The sequence below is a fragment of the Lonchura striata genome, chromosome 5, assembly GCF_050655825.1.
Source record: "Lonchura striata isolate lonStrDom1 chromosome 5, ASM5065582v1, whole genome shotgun sequence".
Taxonomy (NCBI): domain Eukaryota; kingdom Metazoa; phylum Chordata; class Aves; order Passeriformes; family Estrildidae; genus Lonchura; species Lonchura striata.
In genome coordinates, this window is record NC_140707.1 from 19,444,436 (window position 1) to 19,466,873 (window position 22,438).

Below are 22,438 nucleotides of genomic sequence, written 5' to 3' on the forward strand. Positions count from 1 at the left end.
GGCAACATCAAAAAGAAGTTAGGTGTCAGAATTCCATGTTAAGGGGAGAATTTGAAAGCAGAAATCCATAAAAGCAAAGCTCTTCTGATGGCATGATTTGTAAATGGAAAAGTGGACAGAACAAACATTTAGAGGACATGAGGAAGAAACTTCACTTCCTCTTAGTTTCTCCTGCTCTGCTGCCCCTGTCATTCTGAGCATGAAATGAGGAAATGATAATGAGGGACTGGAAGGTTGGGAAGAGTATTAAATGGGATTAAGGCTGGCACACAAAGGTGGCACAGGACTTGGAAGCCTGGAATATCTTAGTGATATACCTGGAGCCAAGAAACACTGCTTAGAGCAATAAATGTGCAGGTCAGGGACCAACATCTGCAGTGGGGGACAAGACACCACCACCACCCCCTGCCCTGGAAGTGCAGCGGCACCGACACAAAAAGAGCCCGCAAAGCATGTGCTGGAATTATTTCAAACTGAAATCACAACCTCAACGTGATTTCCCTCTCTTTCTTCACTGTTTATTCTTTGGTTGGGTTTTGAGAATTTGTATTTTACAACCTGAAACCAGCCCAAGTATTCTCTCTGAAATTTTCAGCATCTAATACCATAAGAAGTTCACAAAACACTTCTTGGACTGGTTTTAAATATTTATTGCATTCTGTTATTGTAGCTATTAATCTGTATCTGCTTTTTAAGCAGCTGCACTACTCAGTGCCTTGTTTACAATGCAGCCCTTACAGTTTCACACTCCTTCAATCTTTTATCTTATAAAACATCAGTCTAAGATGAGTTTGAAAACACTATTGTACAACATACCTTGCTACACTTCATGTCTGGATGTCTGTAATTCCAAGGAATATTGTTACAGTTGGGGAGTTTGGAAGAGTTCTGCTTTAGAAGACTGTTTTGTTCAGTGGCATGATTCCGTATTTTAGAAAGCTCTTTTTAACCACACTCCACAGGGCTCTCACCATTATCTAATGTATTTATTAGGCTTAAAGCAGCCCTGAAAGGTTTCACATTTCACTGTTCCAATTAAATATTCGTTTAGAATGGCCCATAAGTTTCAGAGTTTTGATATTTTAGGGATCCAATTATGATCTTGAATAAATGCCCTATAAATTCAGATTAACCATAAGCAAATAAGGACAACTATTGTGCTTTAATTTTCTAGATATCTGGAGCATCAAAGGGTATTTCTCCAATAAGTTGAAAAATAAGAAAATATATGCATAATTCAGGACTGAAGCAAGTGCATGGTAAGATACTTAAATGCCCCTTAATAAATTACTAAAGGAAAAATTTGAAGAGGTTTTTCTAATAAGTGGCTCATGGTGGGTTGAAGTCTTATTTCAATTATTACAGCATTTAATGTGTTTACCTCTACCTCCATAAAATATTTCACATGTTAGACACAAGAATTCCTTCTGTCTGTGCCCCAGGGCTGCTAGAGCAGGAAAGGATACTCCAAATTATCCCTCTGGGACATATTAAAGAGCAAGAAGGAGAAGTGAAAAGGAATCAGTGCTCTGAGCTGACAGGAGGGACAGAGAAACAAATTCTTAAAAACCCTGTTCCTGATAGTTTCCAGGAAGCTCAAGCAGCAGGTACAACAATGGAGCATTGAAATCTTGAGGGGGAGTCTCAAGGAAAATAAAGCTTGTACTGGAGAATTGGCAACTGGCTTTTTCATTCAAATAACAGGTAGTCAAGTGAAAAAGAAAAGAAAAAGTAAATGTTGCCAATATTTTGGCACTTGTAGGAGTTCTCCAAAAAACGCATATCTAGATTCTCTCCAGTTTTAACCTGAGAAAGAAATGCACATTAATGCTGCAAAGGAGATGACACTTTTAATCTGCAGCCCACTCAGCCAAGGAACATCCACTTATACACCCTCATGCATTATTCACCAGGAAAATTGAAATAATCTAACCGTGGTTAAGCAGCTCAGAAGCAAATGCAAATCAAGGGAAAGCAGCTGAGAACGAGGATCATTCACAACTCCCGACACTCCTCCACAAGACTGGAGCCTCCCGTGGGAGCAGCCAAATCATTACAACCCCAATCCCTGTGGCTGTGCCTGGGAATTGGCCTTTCTGTCCTGGTGGCACAAGAACTGACCTGTGGCCATGCTTGGCAAAGGAGCTTGCTCAGTTTTTATTCAAGTAGATTCTCACTCCTTGTCAATGAAGGTGTGCCCATGGGCACACACATGAGTAAGTCTGAAGGATTATTATTATTATTATTATTATTATTATTATTATTATTATTATTACTATTACTATTACTATTATTACTATTATTCCTCCTCCTCCATTATAATTCTAGCAGTGGCTACAATATTTTTCATTCCATGGCATGTTAAATAAAGTTACATAAGACAAAACCTCCAGCTAGGGAAGAAGTTATTGCTGTCACCACCTTCATTTTTAGTACTGAGATTTAATGGGAAATATCTTAGGCCACGATTTGCAGCAATTATTCTATTCTCTCTAGGAATATACATGAAACTCAGAAAGAATAAATTATTTTTTTCCTCCATCTCACTCAGCTGTTTTGAAGTTATCCACCATTATTTACAGGTTAATGTGAACAGGATGCATAATTCTTGCAAGTTTATACAAATTACTCTGAATAAATTCTCCATGAAATCTACATAAATCTTATATTATGAAGTATTTCCTTGTGCCTGAATTTGTTATCATCAAAGTGGTTGTAAACACTCAGGTGGTTGCAAACTCCATGCATTAATGTTTTGTTCATCAGAATTAAATAGTTTTAACTCCTCTGGTTTTAAGGAAAACCATTACAGTTTTGTTTGTGTTTCATTTCTCCCCACAGATCTTCCACAGCAAAGAAGTTTTCAATTCAATGGAATTGGATGGAATTGGCTACTCTAGACTTGATTTCATAGAATTGCAAAATGACAGAAAGCAGAAAACATCCCTGTCATAACCATAAAACTATAAAGTGTAAAATAATGAATAAAAAAATCAAATAGGCCTCACTCCAGGTGACAAAGAAATCCATCAGGGTTATATATTTTTTCAGTCCTTTCAGAAATATATTTGACTATCAGAAAGCCTGAAGGAAAAAAATTTCTAAATTTCAGACATTCCAGGTATGATGATAAAAAATGTGTTCCTACATTAAAAAATGCTCCAGCAAGAATTTAGTCAGTTCCATTGTATTTCCCTTCATGGATTTTGAGTTAAATGCCCTGTGTTGTAGTGATTCTGCAGCAACAGACACCACTCAGCCAAGTGAAACAAGAGCCCAGGACACAGAGAACAGGGCTGGGCCCTTCTTTATGGAAAGTAACCAAGACATTTTTAAGGTTCATATCATGCAGACCAAAACTACCATGGGGCCTTTTGGAAGATTTCCACAGAGATCTCCAGTTTTCCCCAGGAAGCCCAAGCACATCCCCATGGAATGTTATCTCTAATTTGGTCCTTCAGAGGTAAGGCTTTCACTACAGAGGTATAATAAATATTCCACAGACTGGAGGTATTTCCTTCCCAAAAATTACCCCTAAATTTCACATCAACTGAAAGACTAAAAAGTCATGTGCAATAAGCTATTTATTATGTCACTGGCACATTGTAAACACATCCTTAAAATTAAACTGATTCTTCATTTAGGTTGAATAATTAATCTCCTCTGCTTCAATTGCTGACCCAAGATACAAAGCAGTGGTATCCCAGAAATAAAGGAAATTAAATATGTACCCAAGTATTTTGCAAATACTTCAGAACTCTCTTCTCATTTCAACTAAAAAGATCTTATCCCAAATTTTATGCAGTAAAAGAGAAAAATTTGAGTATCAGTTTGACAGAGATCTGAACTTTGATTTCAAGCTTCATGTGTATCAGTTGTAGTTACACTGATTTTTTTTCAACATGTCTGCAGGGAAAACAAAAGAACACAAAAAGGTAGCCCTAATGGCTTTATTTTATATACATGTAAATCTTGACTCTGTGTTTTCAGTTTTATGTGATTAAAAGGTATTCAGCTTTGCAGAAAATATTCTTTATCTAATGAGAAAAGACTGATCTGGATTTGATAACTTTAAAAGCCACCCATTCCCATTTTGCCATATCAGGAATTAGTAACCCTGAAACATTATTTAACACCATACCAAAGCTATTGGAAAAGGAAATCCAGCAGAGGTGACCTTGAGTTCTCAAAGTCAAGTTTAAGGAGCATTGACAAAAAAAAACAACACCCCTCCAAAAAAAAAAAAAAATACAACCAAACAAACAAAAAAAATCTTTCTAGAATTCTGAGATTTCTTTACCATGATGTGATGGCCTGACCTTCCCTTATTGCCTGGGAGGAATTCAACCAGAATGGCAAATTTAATTCTCCCCATTATGTATTTCAATGACTCATTGTTTTCCCATTTCTTTCTAGTTCCTGCAAAGCTTAATGGACTTGAGCATGATTATTTAAATGATGCAAATAAAAAAGAATTTTTAAAACCTTGAAGTAATAAAAAAAAAAAAAAAAGCAGAGATGCAGTAAAAGACATTCTAAAATTGGAGCCCATTTTGTTGGGGATGGGAGCAAAGTGTCTGAGCCATATGCTGGTGTAACACAGGCAAACTGGATACAAAGCTTATGTCATTGCAACTTGCTCCTTCAGAAAGCAGCTATGGCAGAAATAATCCCCAAATTTTACATTTCAATTTACATGCAGCTCCAGATAAGCAGCAACATTTGAATATCAGAAGTCCATTAGAGTTTATCTTCCTGGGTCAAGAACATGCTGTTACCAAATACTATATATAAGTAAATGGGTTTTAAACAACTCCTTACACTCAGTTTACTCAATTTTTTTTTCACTTGAACAGAGTCCATAAGAGCAGCAGATTCTTTAAATCTGCAGTTATCTTTCAGATGGCATAGGACATAGTCCAGCAGCTGCCAGGAAAAAAAAAAAAAGAAGATTTTGTGTTTTTTCTTCTCCAAGAGGAAACCCAAACACACCCTAAGATAAGGCCTAGCCTAAATCCGCAATAATTTCAGTGGCTTTTATCCAGATTTACACTTATTTAATGCAGAACTTGATTTGTCACTTGCATAACAGAGTTTAGACACCAGAAAATCTCCCCTTGTCATTTGAACTTTTTCCCTCCCCAGCCAGCACAGAACAAACTACAACTGGTGATTTGGACACAGCCATGGGTGGACAAAACCACAAACTGTATTTGGATAATCCAACAGTTGGGGTTTTTTTTGGTTTTTTTTTTTTTCAGAAATAATAAAATAAAAGTAATAAAAGTAAAACAACAAACAAATCCCAAATTCTGTTAAGTCTACAATGTGACCAAAAATTTCTTCCGAAGCACTATTCCCTACAGATCTCTGGACACGCCAAAAATTATGTTTAACTGCATAAAATTTCTGCCAGTACATAACTTTGAAATGTACTTTCTAAGATAAGAGCCTGGACTCCACAGAAGGATGAGAAGCGGTGTTAGTCCACAGGGATTTCAACTCAACTAGATCTTCTCTTACTTAAAAGAAAAACGCCACAAATAACCCTTCAATGCAGGCACGTAGAGAGAAAGCTCCACCAGCTTTGGAGGTAGAGTGGCTTCAAGCTTCAGTTTTTGTCATGAAAGATAATTAAAGGGAAAACCTTCTCCATCCCATCATCATGAGAAAATTTCTGTCCTCCCACTATGCCCAGACAAAGCAGCCCCTCCTCCTACCTCCCCCCCAACAAAAAGGTGACAAAAAGGAAAGCACGGTTCTGCCTTAAAAACCTAAAGTGTCCTATATTAGCAATCTAGCTCCTATTTTTTTTTTTTTTATCTCTCTTGGTTAACTTCATATGCAAGAATGTTCCTCTGTTGCTGATGAAGATGTCTGAATAGATATTGCTATGCTAATGGATCAAAAGATCAAAAATGCTCTGTCCTAATCACAGAGTAAAAGGAATAAAGTCACCAGGCTCTTGGGATCACTTTTAATTACTTTTAATTCCTAAACTCCAATCTAAATGTCACAGATCTTCCAAAATGTGGAAGTTCCTGGATCCATGCAAAGAAGTGTTTGCAAAAGAAAGAGTTTTAGCTTTGGATCAGTCAAGCTCTGAAAAGGTGGCAAAGATTGCCCTGCACAGGGCTGGAATTCAGCCTTGCTCTCGTTTAGGATGGGGGAATTATTTTCCTTATACCAATTATCTTAGCATTTTGTACAGAATTGCTTGAGGGAAGCAAAAATAAACATTTGCAGAAATCATTGCAGCTTCCTCAGATGCAAGAAAGGGTTGCATCTCACAGGGGAACAGAAGCTGGATAACACAGCAAAGAACTGGTAGAGCACAGAGTAACAATACAGAACAGAGCTGGCACTGAGAAGTGAAAGAAAAATGAGGGAAGGTGACAAGAAAAGAAAGAAACAGGAAAAAAAACAACTAAATGGCAAAGTGATCCAAAACAGGCAAGGTGCAACCAGCTGAAAAAATTATAATATCTTTATTTGGGGTGAAATTAGTAGCTAGACAAATCCAATCCTGGATTTGAGTGTGAGGTGCTAAATAAAAGGCTCTGGATGCTACAGCTGATCACAGACTGATCGTGGGTTGCTGGAGCAGACCAGTGACCTCATTCCAAGCACTCCTCAAGTCACACTGATGCTGTCAGGCTACACCAACTGCCTCCCTGCTGTGAAGTTTTCAAAATTAAAAATTAAACACAGTCCAAAACTAAGTTCAGGGCTTCCAGGCCATGGCCTCCTAGGTGCTGCCTCTGAGCATGTGTAAAAAACTTCTGGTATTGCCCTCAAAGCTTTTCTTGGTCCCAGATCAAGGAACTTTTTCTTGCCTTTTTGCTACACTGCAGGTCATTGCAAGTGGTTCTTTGCTCATTTTTTGCGTTTCCGCCCCAGGAAAATCAACTGTGCCATGGAGCAGGACTGCAGTGCTTGCCCCTGCAGCCAGGTTAGTGCCAGAGTGCCTGTGTGGGTCACAAAGGTCCAGAGCATCTCCTTTCCTCCCTCCAAGATCCCTACATCCTACTTATCTGTAAGACAAGGGATCCCCTGTCAGGGTTTAAGCACAACGCCTTTGAGTAGATCAGGGAGAAAGAGGCATCAGGCTCTTAATTTATTCTTAATTTATTTTATATATATATTATATATATATATATATATATATTATAATAATAAAAGTTAGCTTAATACTGAATGCTAAGTAAAATTGCCCTGTAACACTTGTGGATAAGGGGGGACCTTTCTGAGTCACCAGTACTTGAGAATCCTTTATTCAAAGGCATTTATTATGGAATTATCTGGAAATAGTCAATTGACTGCTGAAATATAGCTAACAAAGTATACCATTCCACTTGTTATTTTATTTGTTTTTATATGCATCATTTCCTGCCTTTAATTTTAATTTCATGCCCTCTAAGAAATGCAATCTCACAGACAGATCTTCCCCTTTATTTCCCTGTAATAATATCATAGCAGTTTTCTCTAGCTATTTACAATCTCTTCATTCCCTTCACAGCTTTTCCAAGCCATGGAATGAAGAATTATATAAAAATAGGCCACAAGAAACCAGACCCACTTGATTTGCACAGCAAAAATAGAGCTCTTTAGCACCTGGCATTCTCAAGAGTGGTAATGAAGCTGGCAAGATAAACCAGCCTTTGACCCAAAATAAAAAGCTTAGCCCTCACAAGAAGGATAAATCTCAAGTAAAACAAAAATTCTGTCTTTTGGTTTCTTGCAAGGTGTGACCCCAGACATCTGGACAAGCAGGACTGGGCTTCCCATAGGTGGGAAATGCAGGAAAAGGACAAGCAGCACACATGAAAACATCAATTTTAGTCTGTCATAATACCTGAGGGCAAATTACAAATACACCCTGGTGCCTGCAGTCCCAGGAGTGCTTATGGCTGAAAAGGAAGCCAAAAGAAAGGAAAGGGGCTCAAAGGACAAACGAACAAGCCTGCACTTGTGAGGTTTTCTTCAGGAGCAACAAATAAATTCTTCAGGATAAATAACTGGTCGGTGTTGAATTACAGATTTGATGAGACACATTTAAAACTGAAAACACATCACAGAGTTTATGTTAAATTTTGCTGCCTCAGATGTTCCAAAGAGATGTAAGAGGCTGTTTCCCAAGATGAAAATGGTATAATAGAAAAGGTTATGCAGAGAGAATGGAAGTTTATCAAGTAATGGGGCTTTTGGTAAGAGAATACATAGGAGGAGGAACAAAATCTGGACTTCTGGAGTCAGCAGAAGTATGTAACAGAAAGCAGAGATACCTCTACGTATACACAGATAATACAGTCTTAATGTTGTAAATCTTCAATTCAATAAATCTTTTGTTGTTTTCATTCGGCAGGGATCTCACCCAATTAGAGCCACTTGGCTGGATAATATTTACTTTGCAACTTTTTCTGAATCAAGGTGGCATCATAATTCTGTCTTTTATGAGCAATTCTGAACAATTACTTCAGCAACATCACCTAGAACCTGGAAGAGAAAATGGGCTTTTGGCTTCAATATCTGAAATCATCAAGATGCATGGAATGAAAAAGTAAAAAACAAATCAAAGCAGAATGGAGATTTGCTAAGGGAAAAACCTTGTTGGACACCATGAGGTCTCCCATGCCATGCAGGGCATCCAGAGATGAAATAAAATGGGAGAAATAAAAACCCCCAAACACCAGCTCATTAAAAGAGAGAGGGAATGGCATAAAAGGTTCAAGTAACATCATTAGGTTTGGATTCCCTGGAATCTCTTTCCAAGATCCTAAGCAGACCTGATTTAAATACTCAAAGTGTTTACTCTGAAAATGTCTTCCAAAGTGTGACAAGACCTTGACAGCAAAAGCTGCATCTTACCCTGAACTCCACAGGAAAGACTTAGCTGAGTCTTCAGAGCCAGCCCAGGAGATTGAGATATAAATGGAGTGACAGCACCAGTGTGAAATATTGTGAGCAGTGTGAAATACAGTGTGAAATGTTACACTCATTACAAAGCCCTGTGCTCCAAAGCCTGTCCCTTTATCAAGCTTCATTTATAATTTGACAACAAACAGGCTTCTGGGATGATACTTTTTCCTTTTAAAGAGGTTGAATATTACCAGATCAATTTTCACAAAGTTATGACAGTAGTACCTTGTTATTAAAATTAGAGTATTTATAAGACATTAAAACAAATTTCTTCAGTAAAGCTTCACTTCTTAAATTGTCGAACCATTGTATATTGAACAGAAAAACATAACATCAACTTAGTTTCTATAAATAATGGAATTCTACTGAAAACTGGTATTGGTGAGCTGTTAAAAATTATGTCAATATAAATTCAGCATAATAGAAAGAGGAATTGCAAGTAAGGGCGTCAATGTAAATAAATGCAAACAGAGATCAGTATTTATATAGTCCAATATTAGCAACTGAATAGTCCAACTTAACCCTTTTCAAGTTTATTTGAACCAATCTAAAAGTGAGATAGTAGCCTTGAAATCATACAAATATTTAGTTTTATAGGAAGGGATTGTTTTAAAATAGAAATATTTGTTTCATACCATTGGAAAATTAATAAAATTACATCTATATTTGGAAGACTTTCCTCATCCAGATCCAATTTTTCCATGGATGTTCCTCCCTTCCCCAAATGGGAAGTTATACTGAACCTAATCATTTTCCATAAAGCAATGATGGCACATAAAAATCCACATACTCACAAAGTTACAAACCCAATCCTGTGCCATCAGTCTTAACTTTGTGGTCTACTTTTAGCCTAATTACAGAAAATAAATTATTGGGTGCATAAAGAAATTTGTGATTAAGTCCTCAGTGTAAGGACCTACATTACACTCAGAGTTTCATGGGGCTTTATTTTCCCTTCTCTTCCCTTTATTCTTTTGGGGTGGGTTTTGGGATATTTGGTTAGTCTGTTTGCTAGGTTTTTTTAATTCATCTCCGCATTTACTTTAGGAAGCATAGGAATTTTCTTTAGGAATCATTCCTGACTATTTTTAACAATCTCTATTTTCCCTTTTTTTTTTTTTTTTTTTAAATCTAGCATTTATTTCATGTGCTTTCATCTCTTTTTCCTGTGTTCTCACCATTGTAAATGGAAGGAATAGAGAGCCCTGAGAGCCTCCACACATCTGTATCCCCACTTGTCCTACCTCTATTTTTGACCTGGCACTGCTGTTAGAAATCCTGCGTGGCATTTGACACCATCTTAGAGAGCTCTTGAGGCTCATGTGCAAAAAATGATTTAAAGAAAAAAAATTAACTTTTGAGGAATACTAAAACTCTCTGGGAGGCTTTTCAAACAGTTTTCCTTCTGTAGCATCCTTTACTGGGCAGCTTGATATCTCAGAGCTGCATTGACACATCCCTTATCTCAGCAACCGCTGGTTTCCTAATATCCTAATATTGGTGTGGCCATCTAAACCCTCCTGTTTTGTTACACTGACACCTAGATATCTATCTAGATATAAATATAATATCATTATTGAAATGCACAGATCACATACTTCCAATGGTCACAGCCCCTTAAAAAAGGCACAATTACAGCAAATTTAGCGATACTGATTTTGGTGGAGCCTGAGAAAAGTTGGCAGAGGATGCCTCAGATAATGCTGATCAAACTGCAGTAGAAATTAACCCCACCATAAAAACGTTTCCTGTATTTCATTTAAACCTCAGAGTTTTTCCTCTCCAATATTTCCGCTCTGAGTTGCTCAGGAAAAAAAAAGTGTGGCTGACACAGCACAGTTGAGGAGCCTCAGCCACACTCAGGGTCCAGCTGCAGCAGTCAGAGTGATTTCAGAAACAGCATATGTCTGTTCAAAGAAGGCGTGATCAACCCCAGAACAACAAAAGGATCCAGCCCCATCAGATCACAAGACCAGGACACAGTCTTCCAAATCCCATTTACAGTATTGCAGGTCTTCAACAAGGCAATTTTTTTTTCCTGGTTCTAATCCTGTTCAAACAGGAGTTAGTTAATATAAAAGCTGTAATTGCACCGTGAGAAGATAAGACAGCATGATCACACAAACCTCTTCCTGTTTTGTCATCTACGACCTATAAAACCAAAACAGAGGTGATTGAACCAAACTTCAGGTCAGAGATAAACTCGAAAGTACTCTTTTCTTTTGACATCCCCTCAGCCAAATGCAACTCCTTAACAAATTCTAGCTTCCCTTGTGTCCCAAAGACAGCCTGGTGTAGGATCAGGAACCAGGCTGAATCAGAAAGCAGATTCCTGAGGATGGGTCATCTGCTGACCATTTCCAGTGCCTCCAAGGGGAGCTACTGGGGTCAGAAGGACCCAGCTACCAGGCTGAACAGCACTGGGAGTTACTCACAGTGAGTAATTGAAAATCACAATTGGAAGTTCCAGTTTGGCTGAAATATTAGTTCTGAATTGCAGCATTTGAACGGGTTTGGGGTACTTGCACTGCTGTCTGCTCCCAGCTTGACCATTGGCCTGCATAGTGAGCTCAATGGCATTACCCTTCTATGGACTCCACCAGAATTTTGAGGACAGTACAGCCCCCTAAATTAGTTTTTGTAAAGCAAGAAATTAACCTTATTCATTTGATAACCTGTTTGATATACAAAAATACCTTCCATTTCTGTCCCTGTCTAAGCCATTGTCCCTGGCATGCTCAAATCACTTTTTCTACTTGTGTTTTATGGCTTTATTTCTTCTTTGAATTCCATGACATGCACTAGTTCTGTACATGACCTCTGATTTTGTTTCCCTGTACAGTCCCTCAGTGGGGTCAAGACAGTGAAAACTATTTTTAAAAAACCACCGAAGGCAAAATAGCCACTACTAGTGAAAGAATTGTGTCTTAGACCAGCCAAAGCCCTTAAAGGGCTTGGGAAAGGTTTCTGACCCCACTCTAAGGAAACAGCTCTGATGACAGGAATGCTACTGAAAGCAGCACATCCCAACTGCTGGATACAATGATCCCAGCCTGGAAGGTGCAGAGGAGGTGAGAGACATTTCTGCTGAGGAGCAGCCAGTGGACTGGCAGCTGGCTGGAAGCCAGATTTGTGGGAGGCAGGAGCTACAGGCCCTAGAAATGCTTCTAGCCATTTGGATCTTGGTGTAAAGATTGGGGCAAGGCTCAAACATGGAGCATTCCCCCCCTTCCTTTCCCCTGCCACCCTCCCAGGCATCTCATGGGGATGTGGCAGCATGACCTGCATCCACTGCTCAGCCCAGAATTCTGCCTGAGACCAAAACTAGCTCAAGGGCACTAGAAGCAGCCTGGGATCCCTCCAGTGGGTTATTTTTGGCTCAAGTGCTCTTCTGGTTCAGTCTGTAAAATAAAGCCTAGGAGGAGTAGCTGTGGCAGTCGTTGCCTACCTGGCAGGTGGCAAGGACATGCTGCAGGCTGGTTTCCAAAAGCAGGCCAGATTATTCTGCAATCAGCTGTACATAAAGCAGAACTTACACATGGCACCAGCTCTCTCCTCACCTTCCTGCCTCAGAATTTCAAGTAAGCTTCAGAAATGGCCACATACCACAGAACTTGCATGCCTCAGCCTGCAGTCCTTGCTATATGCACAGAATTCACCCAAGTTCAAAGGCCAAGAGCAACCAGCTTCTGAAAATTAAGTTTAAACTTTTCAAATTACTGTAGGTTTTGCACCAATGCACACACAGAAATAACTAACTTGTGATCAAATTGAAAAGGAAAAGCATGGTAACTTTTTCAAGCTCTGCCCTACATTTCAGTATGTAATTACATTAACACACAGTCCCCAGTTTCCCAATTTGTTTGCTGCCACTGAGTGTGAGAAAGCAAGACTGAGTGTGAGAAATTCTATTTCTTGCAACCATTCAGAGGAAAACAGAGAAATAATAGCAACAGATTTATTTCATACCAACCAGTATTTGTTTGGTTGTAACCCAGCCTAAACATCATTAATGCAAAGGGGTGTTTTTCTATGAACACAGAAATGATTATTCGTTTAGCACAGATATTTGAAAGAAATTGCAAAAGGAATACAGGATTATGATATTCTACCACACAGTATGCATTTAAAACATGGAAAATTCACACCTCAGTGGTTTTGCCATCCAAACTACACAGATATCATTCCTTTTCCACATTAAATGCTCACTTACATTTGAAACAGGTAATGTTACTCCCAAATGACAGCTGCACAGGGCTACAATAGATGTTTCTGTCCCTTTTGCTTCTATTAAATAACAAGCTATAAAAATAGAACAAGTCACTGCACGCTGCCAACAGTTTTGTAGATTTTCCTTTTGCTTTGCTGCCTTTTCCTCTTTCTGCTGTTATCTGTCTCAATCTGATAGCCCCCAGCTTGAAGAGTATTCTGCAGACATTTGATTGATGAAAATCAAAATTACTGAACCATTCCCCAAACCCAAATAAATAAGTAAACAAACAGAATATTCCTTGGGTTAGCCAGCATTTAATAGCAACACTTGTAGCTGAAAAACCAAGATTGCTGACCTCAATCACTCTCATCTAATTAAAGAAAATTAGTTAGAAAAGCAATTCTACCACAAACCAGCTAACATCCTCATGTTCTGAAATACCTGTTCTGCTTATTCTACAATAAATACATGTTCCTTATGTTTACAGTCACAATGCCAGTTAAAAACACCCACATTTTAACTCATACTCAAAAAATGCTTAATTTCAAAGCAATTTCTCTATGCAGAATACATCTACAGACTGTATTAGCAGATTTTCAAAATTATCAAAATAAAAACACCCATGTGCAGGCACAGACAAACCATCACACACACACATCTCTCTGCATAATTATAGAGGAATACAGGAACTCTGACTTGAAGCCTAGCAACAGTATCCAAGTATTAGTTAGTCTGCTAATCAACTACCAAAAACTCACACACCAGTTCAATGTGCTTCATTTTCCTAAAGCAAACAAAAACCAGACAAAAGAGTTCTATCACTCCTGGCTCCAGTGCTGCTGAAGGACAAGATGCACAATAGAAAACAAACCTTGTTCACTTGAAGAAGAACAACCCATGTCATTTAGTCCATCTGAAAATTCATCCCATCACAAAGAACCAAGGCAAAAGAGAAATTTAAAAATAGGTTATCCCAGTCAAAGGATTATCAGCTTGCAACATACTTAATATCTGCATATCTGTATCTAATGAAAGCTTCAAAATTCTTACATATATGATTGGGTTTTGTACCTCCATTCCATAGAAGCCATAGTAAATTCTGTACAGCAAATGCTTCCTAAATCTGCTGTGCTCATTTACTCACAGACAGCTGCAGGCTGGATGAAAACAATCAGGGATTAACTTTTCTATTCATCACATCTTTTAATCCATTACTTTCTCTTAGTTTGCAATAAATAAATGCATGAAGTTGAATAAATTATAAATGTGTTATGGCTAGTTAAAAGAAAAAAGAAGTTTAAAAGGAACACTATTACTATTATTAAGTATTTTTAAAGGTGTGCAACATCAGGGGTATGTGTATGGTCTTCTTCAAAGCTGAAAAGAAGATGCAAGAATAGTCACTGAGCTAGGATACACTTCTGGGTCCCGAAGACTTCCAAAATAACTAATAATTAAAATTAGCTACTCTGGTGCTGTTATTATTCCTCAAAAAAAAAAAACTAATCTGGGGGCATAATGAATTGAAATAATCTGGGAAGCCACACTAAGCATTTCATACTGCTTGTAAAACGAGTTTCTAAGTACCTTATGGTAACAGGATTTCTTGCTATATGAAAAATACTATTGTAATTTTTTTCCAATAGGATTACTTTTTACATGATACGGCAATTTCCATACACCTTTCAAACACCTGCCATGAAAACAAAAGGGATTCCCTCATAAAAAAATAAATATGATGAAATCTGGCTCTTGTTTTTCATTCTTTATAGGGATCTTTTTTTCCTGTCCTTGGATTCCTTTATCTTTGCTGTTTGATACAGCCTTACAGAACAGCCTCATCCCAGTCTGGAGTAAGAACTTTATTGGAAGAATCAGCCAGGGGAGTTTTATTGGACTAAAGTCACAGGAATCCCTTGCAAGGCTTTTTCTTTATAGACTTGTTCACATTACTCTATGGGACATTACTGTCACCTTTTTTGGCTCTAAAATAAATATTTTTTTTTGTATTTTTCTTCTTTTTTCAGAACAGCTGGATGATTTTTATTACATTATGATTATTGCAAAGAAGCTTACTTTATATATGCCTAATTTTCACATCTATCTGATGTAAGTGCTTTACAATTAAATTAAAAGAATGAATAATAATCTTGGTGGGATTTGATCTGTAGGACAAAGATTTAGTGGCTCTGCTGTAAATCAGAATTTCCTACTTCTAAAGTAGAGCCTAAAATAATTACAAAGTACAAAGATATTGGGATTATTAAATTAATTTAAAATAATAACAGGTTTTAATGAACTGGTTCAGTATCAAAATTCAGAATCTAACCAAAAACACACTTTCTGAGAGATGAATGTTTAAAAGTTTCTTAAGAGAATTGATAGCATGAATTATCCTCATCTTCCTGAAGATACTTCCAAACTCTTCCCTATTCCTTCCCCCTTTGCTGACTCTAAGGAGATGCATTACTCAAGTGATAAATGCTAGAATACATCCAAAATTATGGAACACACTGGGTAATCAGACAAGCACAAGAAGCAAAAGCCAACTTGCTGAAGCTGAAATGCTGACATCACTCTGCACATTCATCATCACAGCAGCTCTCAGGTTTTCTGCTCAGGATTTGGTTCTTTGATTTACTCTTCTTTTTTTCTTTCCACTGGGAGACACTCCAAGAATAGACATTTCAACAACTTCACTTTTCATAAGTAATAAAACTTAAAGGACAAATGTACAGCTCAATTAAATTAGGTGGGAGGTAATAACAAAATGTAATGTTTACTCTTTAAGACAAACTATTAATTTAAATAGTCATGCTCAATCCACCATCTTGCAAAAATTGCAAGTGAATAATGGAAGCACCAATATTTATATTTTTCAGTGGCAAAAATGGAGGCATCAGAAAAATTTGGAGAATCTTCCCATAGAAAGAATTTTCTAAGCATTTTTCTAGAAATCACCAAATCCTACAAGTCAGCAAAAAAATAAAAGCATTACCCATATGTAAATATAAACAACAATAAGATGCTCAACCTAATAAGAATAACATGTCCATTTTTAATTCATGCATTACAGATTATTAATAAATACAGAAGGATGAAGAATTCTTACATGGAAAGGAACTATCCTATTAGCCCAGGAAAAAAAAAATCTTCCAAACTATCTCTGAACTTTATGCAGAAGTTGACTTTGGTTCATTTTGCCCTCAGTTTTCTCAGTGCACACTTCAAGAGCTGAAAGTACTACAAGAACTCATATTACCACAGAACCTTCAACCATATCACTGCAGATCATGTGCAACAAGGAAGGGAAAGGAAAAGTAGCCCTTAATCCACATTCTTAGTTTTATATTTCATGTGAGCTGGCCTAATTTCCCATATAAATGAAATACTCAAGTCAGAGATTTGCCTCGCTGAGTTCAATCAGCACAGGTGCCTACACAGAGCCTTCCGCTGCAAAAGAAATGCCTTTTTTTGTTCAACTTCAGGATTTTTCTGTGGAACTTTAACTTGAATTAAAGCATTTTAACCCATTTTTTAAACTTTATTAGGCATCACATATATCAAACTGGCTTTTATTTTAGTGGTAAATCTCTCTACTTAAAAAGATCATGAAAAAGCCTCCAGGTTTTTGTCAGGGACCCTTAATCCCTCCAAATTCAGTGAGATGGAATGCTTTCATGGAGCTGGCTTCTGCCATATATTCATTTAATTATGGAGAAGCATCTTTCTCCATTTTCATCTTTTGATGAATTATTCCTATTTGGGAGCTGCTTTAGGCGAGGGCAAAACAATCTGCAATAGCCAATCTGGCTCTTCCAGGGAAGTGGATGTGTATTTAGTTTATTACAAATTGACTTAGAAAGCACCTACCACTTATCACATTTGCCTTTTCACAGTATATTTTTGAAAACATTTCAGCTTTTTCCCCATCTGAAATTTTTTAGAAGAGTTACTTTTCAAACCTCGCTGAAATGTCACCAACCCTGTGCTTGTATCTCACATAGAATCAATTTTAACATCTTTGCAAAATCCTGGCACAAACAAGCACAACTTATTTTCAGAGTCTGTAAATATTTTGCTTACCAATATCAGCTTCCCTGTGATTCTTGATGTATTCAGCAAGCTCAAAATTTCCCGCTATTATAGCCACCTAAAGGGTTGTAAAATAGGCACAATTAATACATTGTCATCACTTGCTATGAAAGAAAACACGACATCACTGGCAAACATCAGGCAAGCATACTTTCATTTCACAAAGTGGAGTGATTCTATTACTTTTCTTCTGCAATACGTATCTGAAACACCAATGCAACAGTGAAACAGCAAGAAATGAAATCTTAATCTGTTTGTAAGAGCACTGCCAGTCCCCCAGCTGCCCGTTTTGCAGGAATGCTGGGATGGCGGCAGTCTCAGGATGCTGCTGGAAGAGCTGCTGCTCTTCACGTGGTGGCAGTCCAAGGCAGCAGTGAACATTAAGCACAGCACCCCCAAAGCTCTGGGAGCTGTACTTCTGTGTGGGGAATGCTGCAGGAGAGACACACTGAAGATATTATCTCCCTTTAATTGCTCCTGCCTCACTCCTTACCTGAGCAATAAAAACAGGAGCTGAAATGCAAAGTATATGAGAGAACCAAAGAGTGGTAGCAAGAGCTACCAGTATTCATGTACCACTAAGGCACCAAAAATCACACTGAAAGAGAGACTGGTGAAGTTTAAGCACAGGCACAAGAGTTTAAAATGTCTAAATACATTGAGTTCTAAAATAACAATTTTGTTTTTCATTTCCTGACTGTTGAACACAGATCTGAATTCTTATTTCAATGATCTTAAAAAGAAGAACATTTCCGACAGGTGTGAGAGAAGCAATTCAGTTTTGCCATTGCTGGATTCTCCCTTTTTCTTTTTCTCCCTCTTTTTGCCCTGAATATCAAGAAATTGTTTCTTCTGGCCCCATTTTGCAGCTTTGACAGATCCTGTTCTCTAGTGGCACTGTAGCTTTCCTGATGCATGTGGAAGGTATAAGCTGGGGTCACCTTTCTCATAGAAACTTCTGCATCTACAGGGTGCAGGTTTAAAAAAAAAATTGAAAAATATCTTGCTTTAGGATTCTCTTGTATATAGGACTGTATCCAAGAGATTCAGACATGAGAAATTATTAAACACTCAATGAAAATTTCTGAGCTGATGACCAAGAAAAATTATTTGTTGGTTTGTGCCTCTCCTTGTATGAAGAATGGTGCAAAGGAAGAATGCTGCAATGGTCTTGGGGAGTGTGCAAAGTACAGTTAATATCAGCAATATCTTTGGATGTAACAAGCATAAGATTTCATTTCTGCACTCAGGCTAGGAAATTGAATAGACAATTTTATTTACCAGTAACCAAAACAAAGTAATATGGAAATCCCTGAAATTGAAGACTTTACACCCAAGCTGTGGCTGCCCCATCCCTGGCAGTGTCTAAGGCCAGATTGGATGGGGCTTGGAGCAAGCTGGGATAGTGGAAGGTGTCCCTGCCCATTGCAAGGAATGGAACTGGGTGACTTTAAGGTCCTTCCCAACCCAAGCCATTCTGGGATTTTGTGATGAGGGAGGTTGGACACTAACATCGTCAGTGTTATGCACTGACACCTCAACACCATCTGAAACCATCCATATGAAAATTACTATCTTGAATACTGGCAAAACATCCTTTTTTTCAGAAGCCCCTCCAAAGAGAAACAGTTTCTCAGCATGGATGACATCAGAATCTGGCCCCCAGCCTCCTCTGTGCAGCCCTGAAGTGCAGCTTATGCCTCTCCCTGGCAAACACCACTAGGAAAGCAACAGCAAAGCTGTACAAATCCTCTCTTTAACTTCCAGTTCTGCAGCCTGGCTGGCTACAAGTTCATAACAGCAACATTTGTGTGCAGCTCTGAGGTTTTCTCTGCATTGTAAGCAAGTGGTAATACTTCTCTCTGATATTACCCCTAATTAGCAGTAGAATTTCAACAAGGGGTGGAATTCAGCAGTGAGAGGCAGCTTGCTAGACAGCAGCCATAGCATTCAAATGAAAGAATTTTTGATACCGAGCAGATTTCAAACCTTAAGTATAAACACATTCTTCAAGTGATAAAGACATTTCATTATTTGGAAAAAATAATTTAAATAAAAGGTATTTCCAGATAACTAAGAGACAGCTTGACAGGGAATTGTTCCCATGTTTGCTTCTGAACCAGTAGATTCAGCAAGCTCAAGGAACCATTTTTCTCAATTTAATTCATTTCAATGCACTAAAAACAGTATGTAAAATCCTTACAGCAAAATGAAGGAAAGATATTTTAAGATCTAAGGAAAGCAAGGAAAAGTTAAAAAGTACAAATATTTCTTGGCATAACATCAATGCGCTTCACTTGAATTTGATGGGTAAAATGTGTAGGAGTAAGTGAAGTCAGAGCAAAATCGGAAAGACGCAAAATGATACTCATTCAATTTGTACACTTACAAACCACAAAGCATGGCAACCAGAGATTTTTCCATACAAATGTGTCTTAAACTGAAATTATAGTGAGTTCACATGAAAATATAAATGTGAATACATTAAGACAAGTGAATGGTCTTCATAAGATCCAGAGATGGAACCAAATCAAGGTGGTGGAAATTCTCTCCTTGATCAAGTACCTAAAGCAGAGACCAACTGAAGTTCTCTATTTGTACTAAATGTCTTTGTACTTGAGAAAAAAATAATAATGCAGTGCCTTGGCAGGAAATACTAGTGTTTGATTCTTTCTGTTTTCATAATTTACATGGTTTTAAATAGCTATTGTTTGCTTTTCAGGAAATTCTGTAGACAACTGCTAGATATAAAATTAAGAGGTTATGGCAGGAAAGAAGGTTTTGTTTGAGGTTTCTTTTGATCACAAGACATCTTCTCTTGGCAGTGAAAAAGTAGCACAACCAGCAAAACTGCAGTGAAAATTTGCTTCCAATTCCAGTAGGAACTGGATTCCAGTCATCAAAATGCATCACGTGTGTGTTTACAGACATGAAATATTGCCATGAAAGGCTGGAGATAGCACTTTACAACTAGAGGCTATCTACTGACTCTGTTATGCTGAAGCTTCAAAAATTGCAGCTTTTCTAAAACTGCATATGCAGCAGTCTTGCCATAATTCAGGTTCTTTCATTCCTGCAGCAAATGTCCTTTCATGTCGTCCTTTTGACATCTATCTCACATCAAAAGCGTGTCCTCAGACACATTATACTGCAAACCTGATAAAACTTGGTTCTGCATCTTGTACAAAATAAAAGCATCACTCACACACAATTTGCACTAAAACTTGCTTTGTGTTTTGCCATGTTTTTAAAGGGTGTCTTTACTTTGCATCCAGAATCAGAAAAAGTTTACCTGCAGGGTCCCAGCATGGTGTCAATCAAAGCCCAGGAGAAAAGCCTGACTCAGTAATTCAGTGCTTTTAAACTCAAACCAGGACCTTTGTCTGCTGCAGACATTTGGTTGCGGGCCCTGCCACATTGTACTGTACAGAGAGTAGAAATTATCTTGTTGGGATTTTTAAAATCAACCTTAGAGGCAATTTGATATAAGACAGTAACCAAAGTGAATCACTTATCAGCTCCCTCCCAAGCTTAATTGACCCCACTAAGGCTGTTAACTTAGGTAGCTAATTATTACCAAATTACCTTTGATAACACACATGTCTGGCCTGGGTAAGTCTGCCACAGGGAAGCAAGCAGAGAGTAAAGCTAAGCAGGAAGATGGATCTTGGTAGGAAGCAACTAATATTGAATAAAAAGAGAGGATAAAAGCATGCTGCTGGACAGTGGTGCCTCCTTCTATTCCCACAATAATTTCTCTCCAGCGTAACAAAACTTAATGGAGTGCTGAAAAAAGGTCCCAGCTGGGACACCCTGAAGCACAAAGCCATGGGGTGGACAATTCACTGGAGAAGAGCCAGGAGCTGGCTGTCACTCAGTGTGTGTAACAGGGAGCTTGACCAGAAAGGTTGTGTTTACAGAGACATTTCCTGTGCCTGGGGAGAAGCAGAGCTGTCACAGACACCCAGTGTCTCGCTCGCTGTCTCACCGACAGATGTTTCTTTCAATGGTTCCAGGGCCTCGCTGTTTGCCATGGCAGGCAGTGCCAGATGCTCTCCTGCCAAGCCAAGGGAGGAAAGGAAGGAGTTTAATCGACACTTGGCCAGTTGCTATGGGTGGTAACCAAGGGACAGCTCAGCCGAGTGGAAACCTGAATGAATGAAGCAGCTGCAAGGCAGGGACTGGGAGGGAGCAGGCAGGAGATGGGAGCATCCCAGTATTCCTACTCCAGCACCAGGCAAGGGGCAACACTCTCAACACTGACAAGTGGGTGTCTTTCTCCTGACAGATCATTCTCAGCCCTGGCTTTCTGATAGTCACAGTCAGAAACAATCCCTCTGGATAAAGGCACTGTTTAAGCTGCCTTTCAGGAGTAAATTCAGAAATTAAATATTTGAGGCATCAGGTACTGTTTTTTCTGAATCATGTTCTCCAAAGAAACTTAGTTTAAATCATGGCAAATTACAGTACTTTGTGTAAACAGTGAAACTGGCCAGATGTCCCGTTACAGGTTTCAGTGTAACAGAGTTTCACAGTGTTTTCAGACTCTGCATCAGACAGAAGTAGCACTGACTCACTACCACCTCTCTGTTTAACTACATAAACGCAGTTCTAAAGATAATTATTTACTTACAATTCAAGTATTTATATTTTTATTTACATTTTTTGTTCCTTTTGGGAAACTAGAAGTTGGATTTACACTTTACCTGGCACTAACCTTTCACAACTGATATTTTTCTGCTCTTGAAATGTATCACAGGTAAAAGTTATATTAAATTAGAGCATGATTTTTTTAGCCTGTTAACAAATACAATTTTAGAGCTTTATGGGCTAGTCCCTGAAAAGCAAACACCATGGCTAAATTACTCTTGAGAACAAATTGCTCCACCCAAGGAGAAACAACAGAAAAAAGACAAACTGAAGCTGTCCCCTCTCAAATCAAGACAATGAACTTTGACAACCTTTCTGTTGGGACTGAAAAGAGCCTCTTAGTCCATTTATCTTCCACTCAGTCCAGGCTTCTGCATTTCTGCTGCACATGCTTACATTTGAGTTCTGAAATGCAGAACCTTTGGAGGGAGCAGAGGGAGCTGGAGGGTTGTAGCTGCCATTCACAGTGAGCACATAAAGCATCATCACTCCCCACCTGCTTTTTCTCCACCTGCTCTTCTCTTCCAGACAATTTCCCTTTCCTGAGGAAAGTGCATTTCA

General features: G+C 38.3%; 1 protein-coding gene across 3 annotated transcripts in view; it reads right to left on the reverse strand.

The window, feature by feature from the left end:
* SHANK2 (SH3 and multiple ankyrin repeat domains 2) overlaps window positions 1-22,438 on the reverse strand; it is a 279,014-nt gene that overhangs the window by 200,447 nt on the left and 56,129 nt on the right. For all 3 annotated transcript variants that reach the window (XM_085581233.1, XM_085581231.1, XM_085581232.1), the window contains exon 10: window positions 17,219-17,285. In XM_085581233.1, coding sequence (XP_085437359.1) covers window positions 17,219-17,285 — 67 coding nt within the window. The remainder of the gene's footprint in view (window positions 1-17,218; window positions 17,286-22,438) is intronic.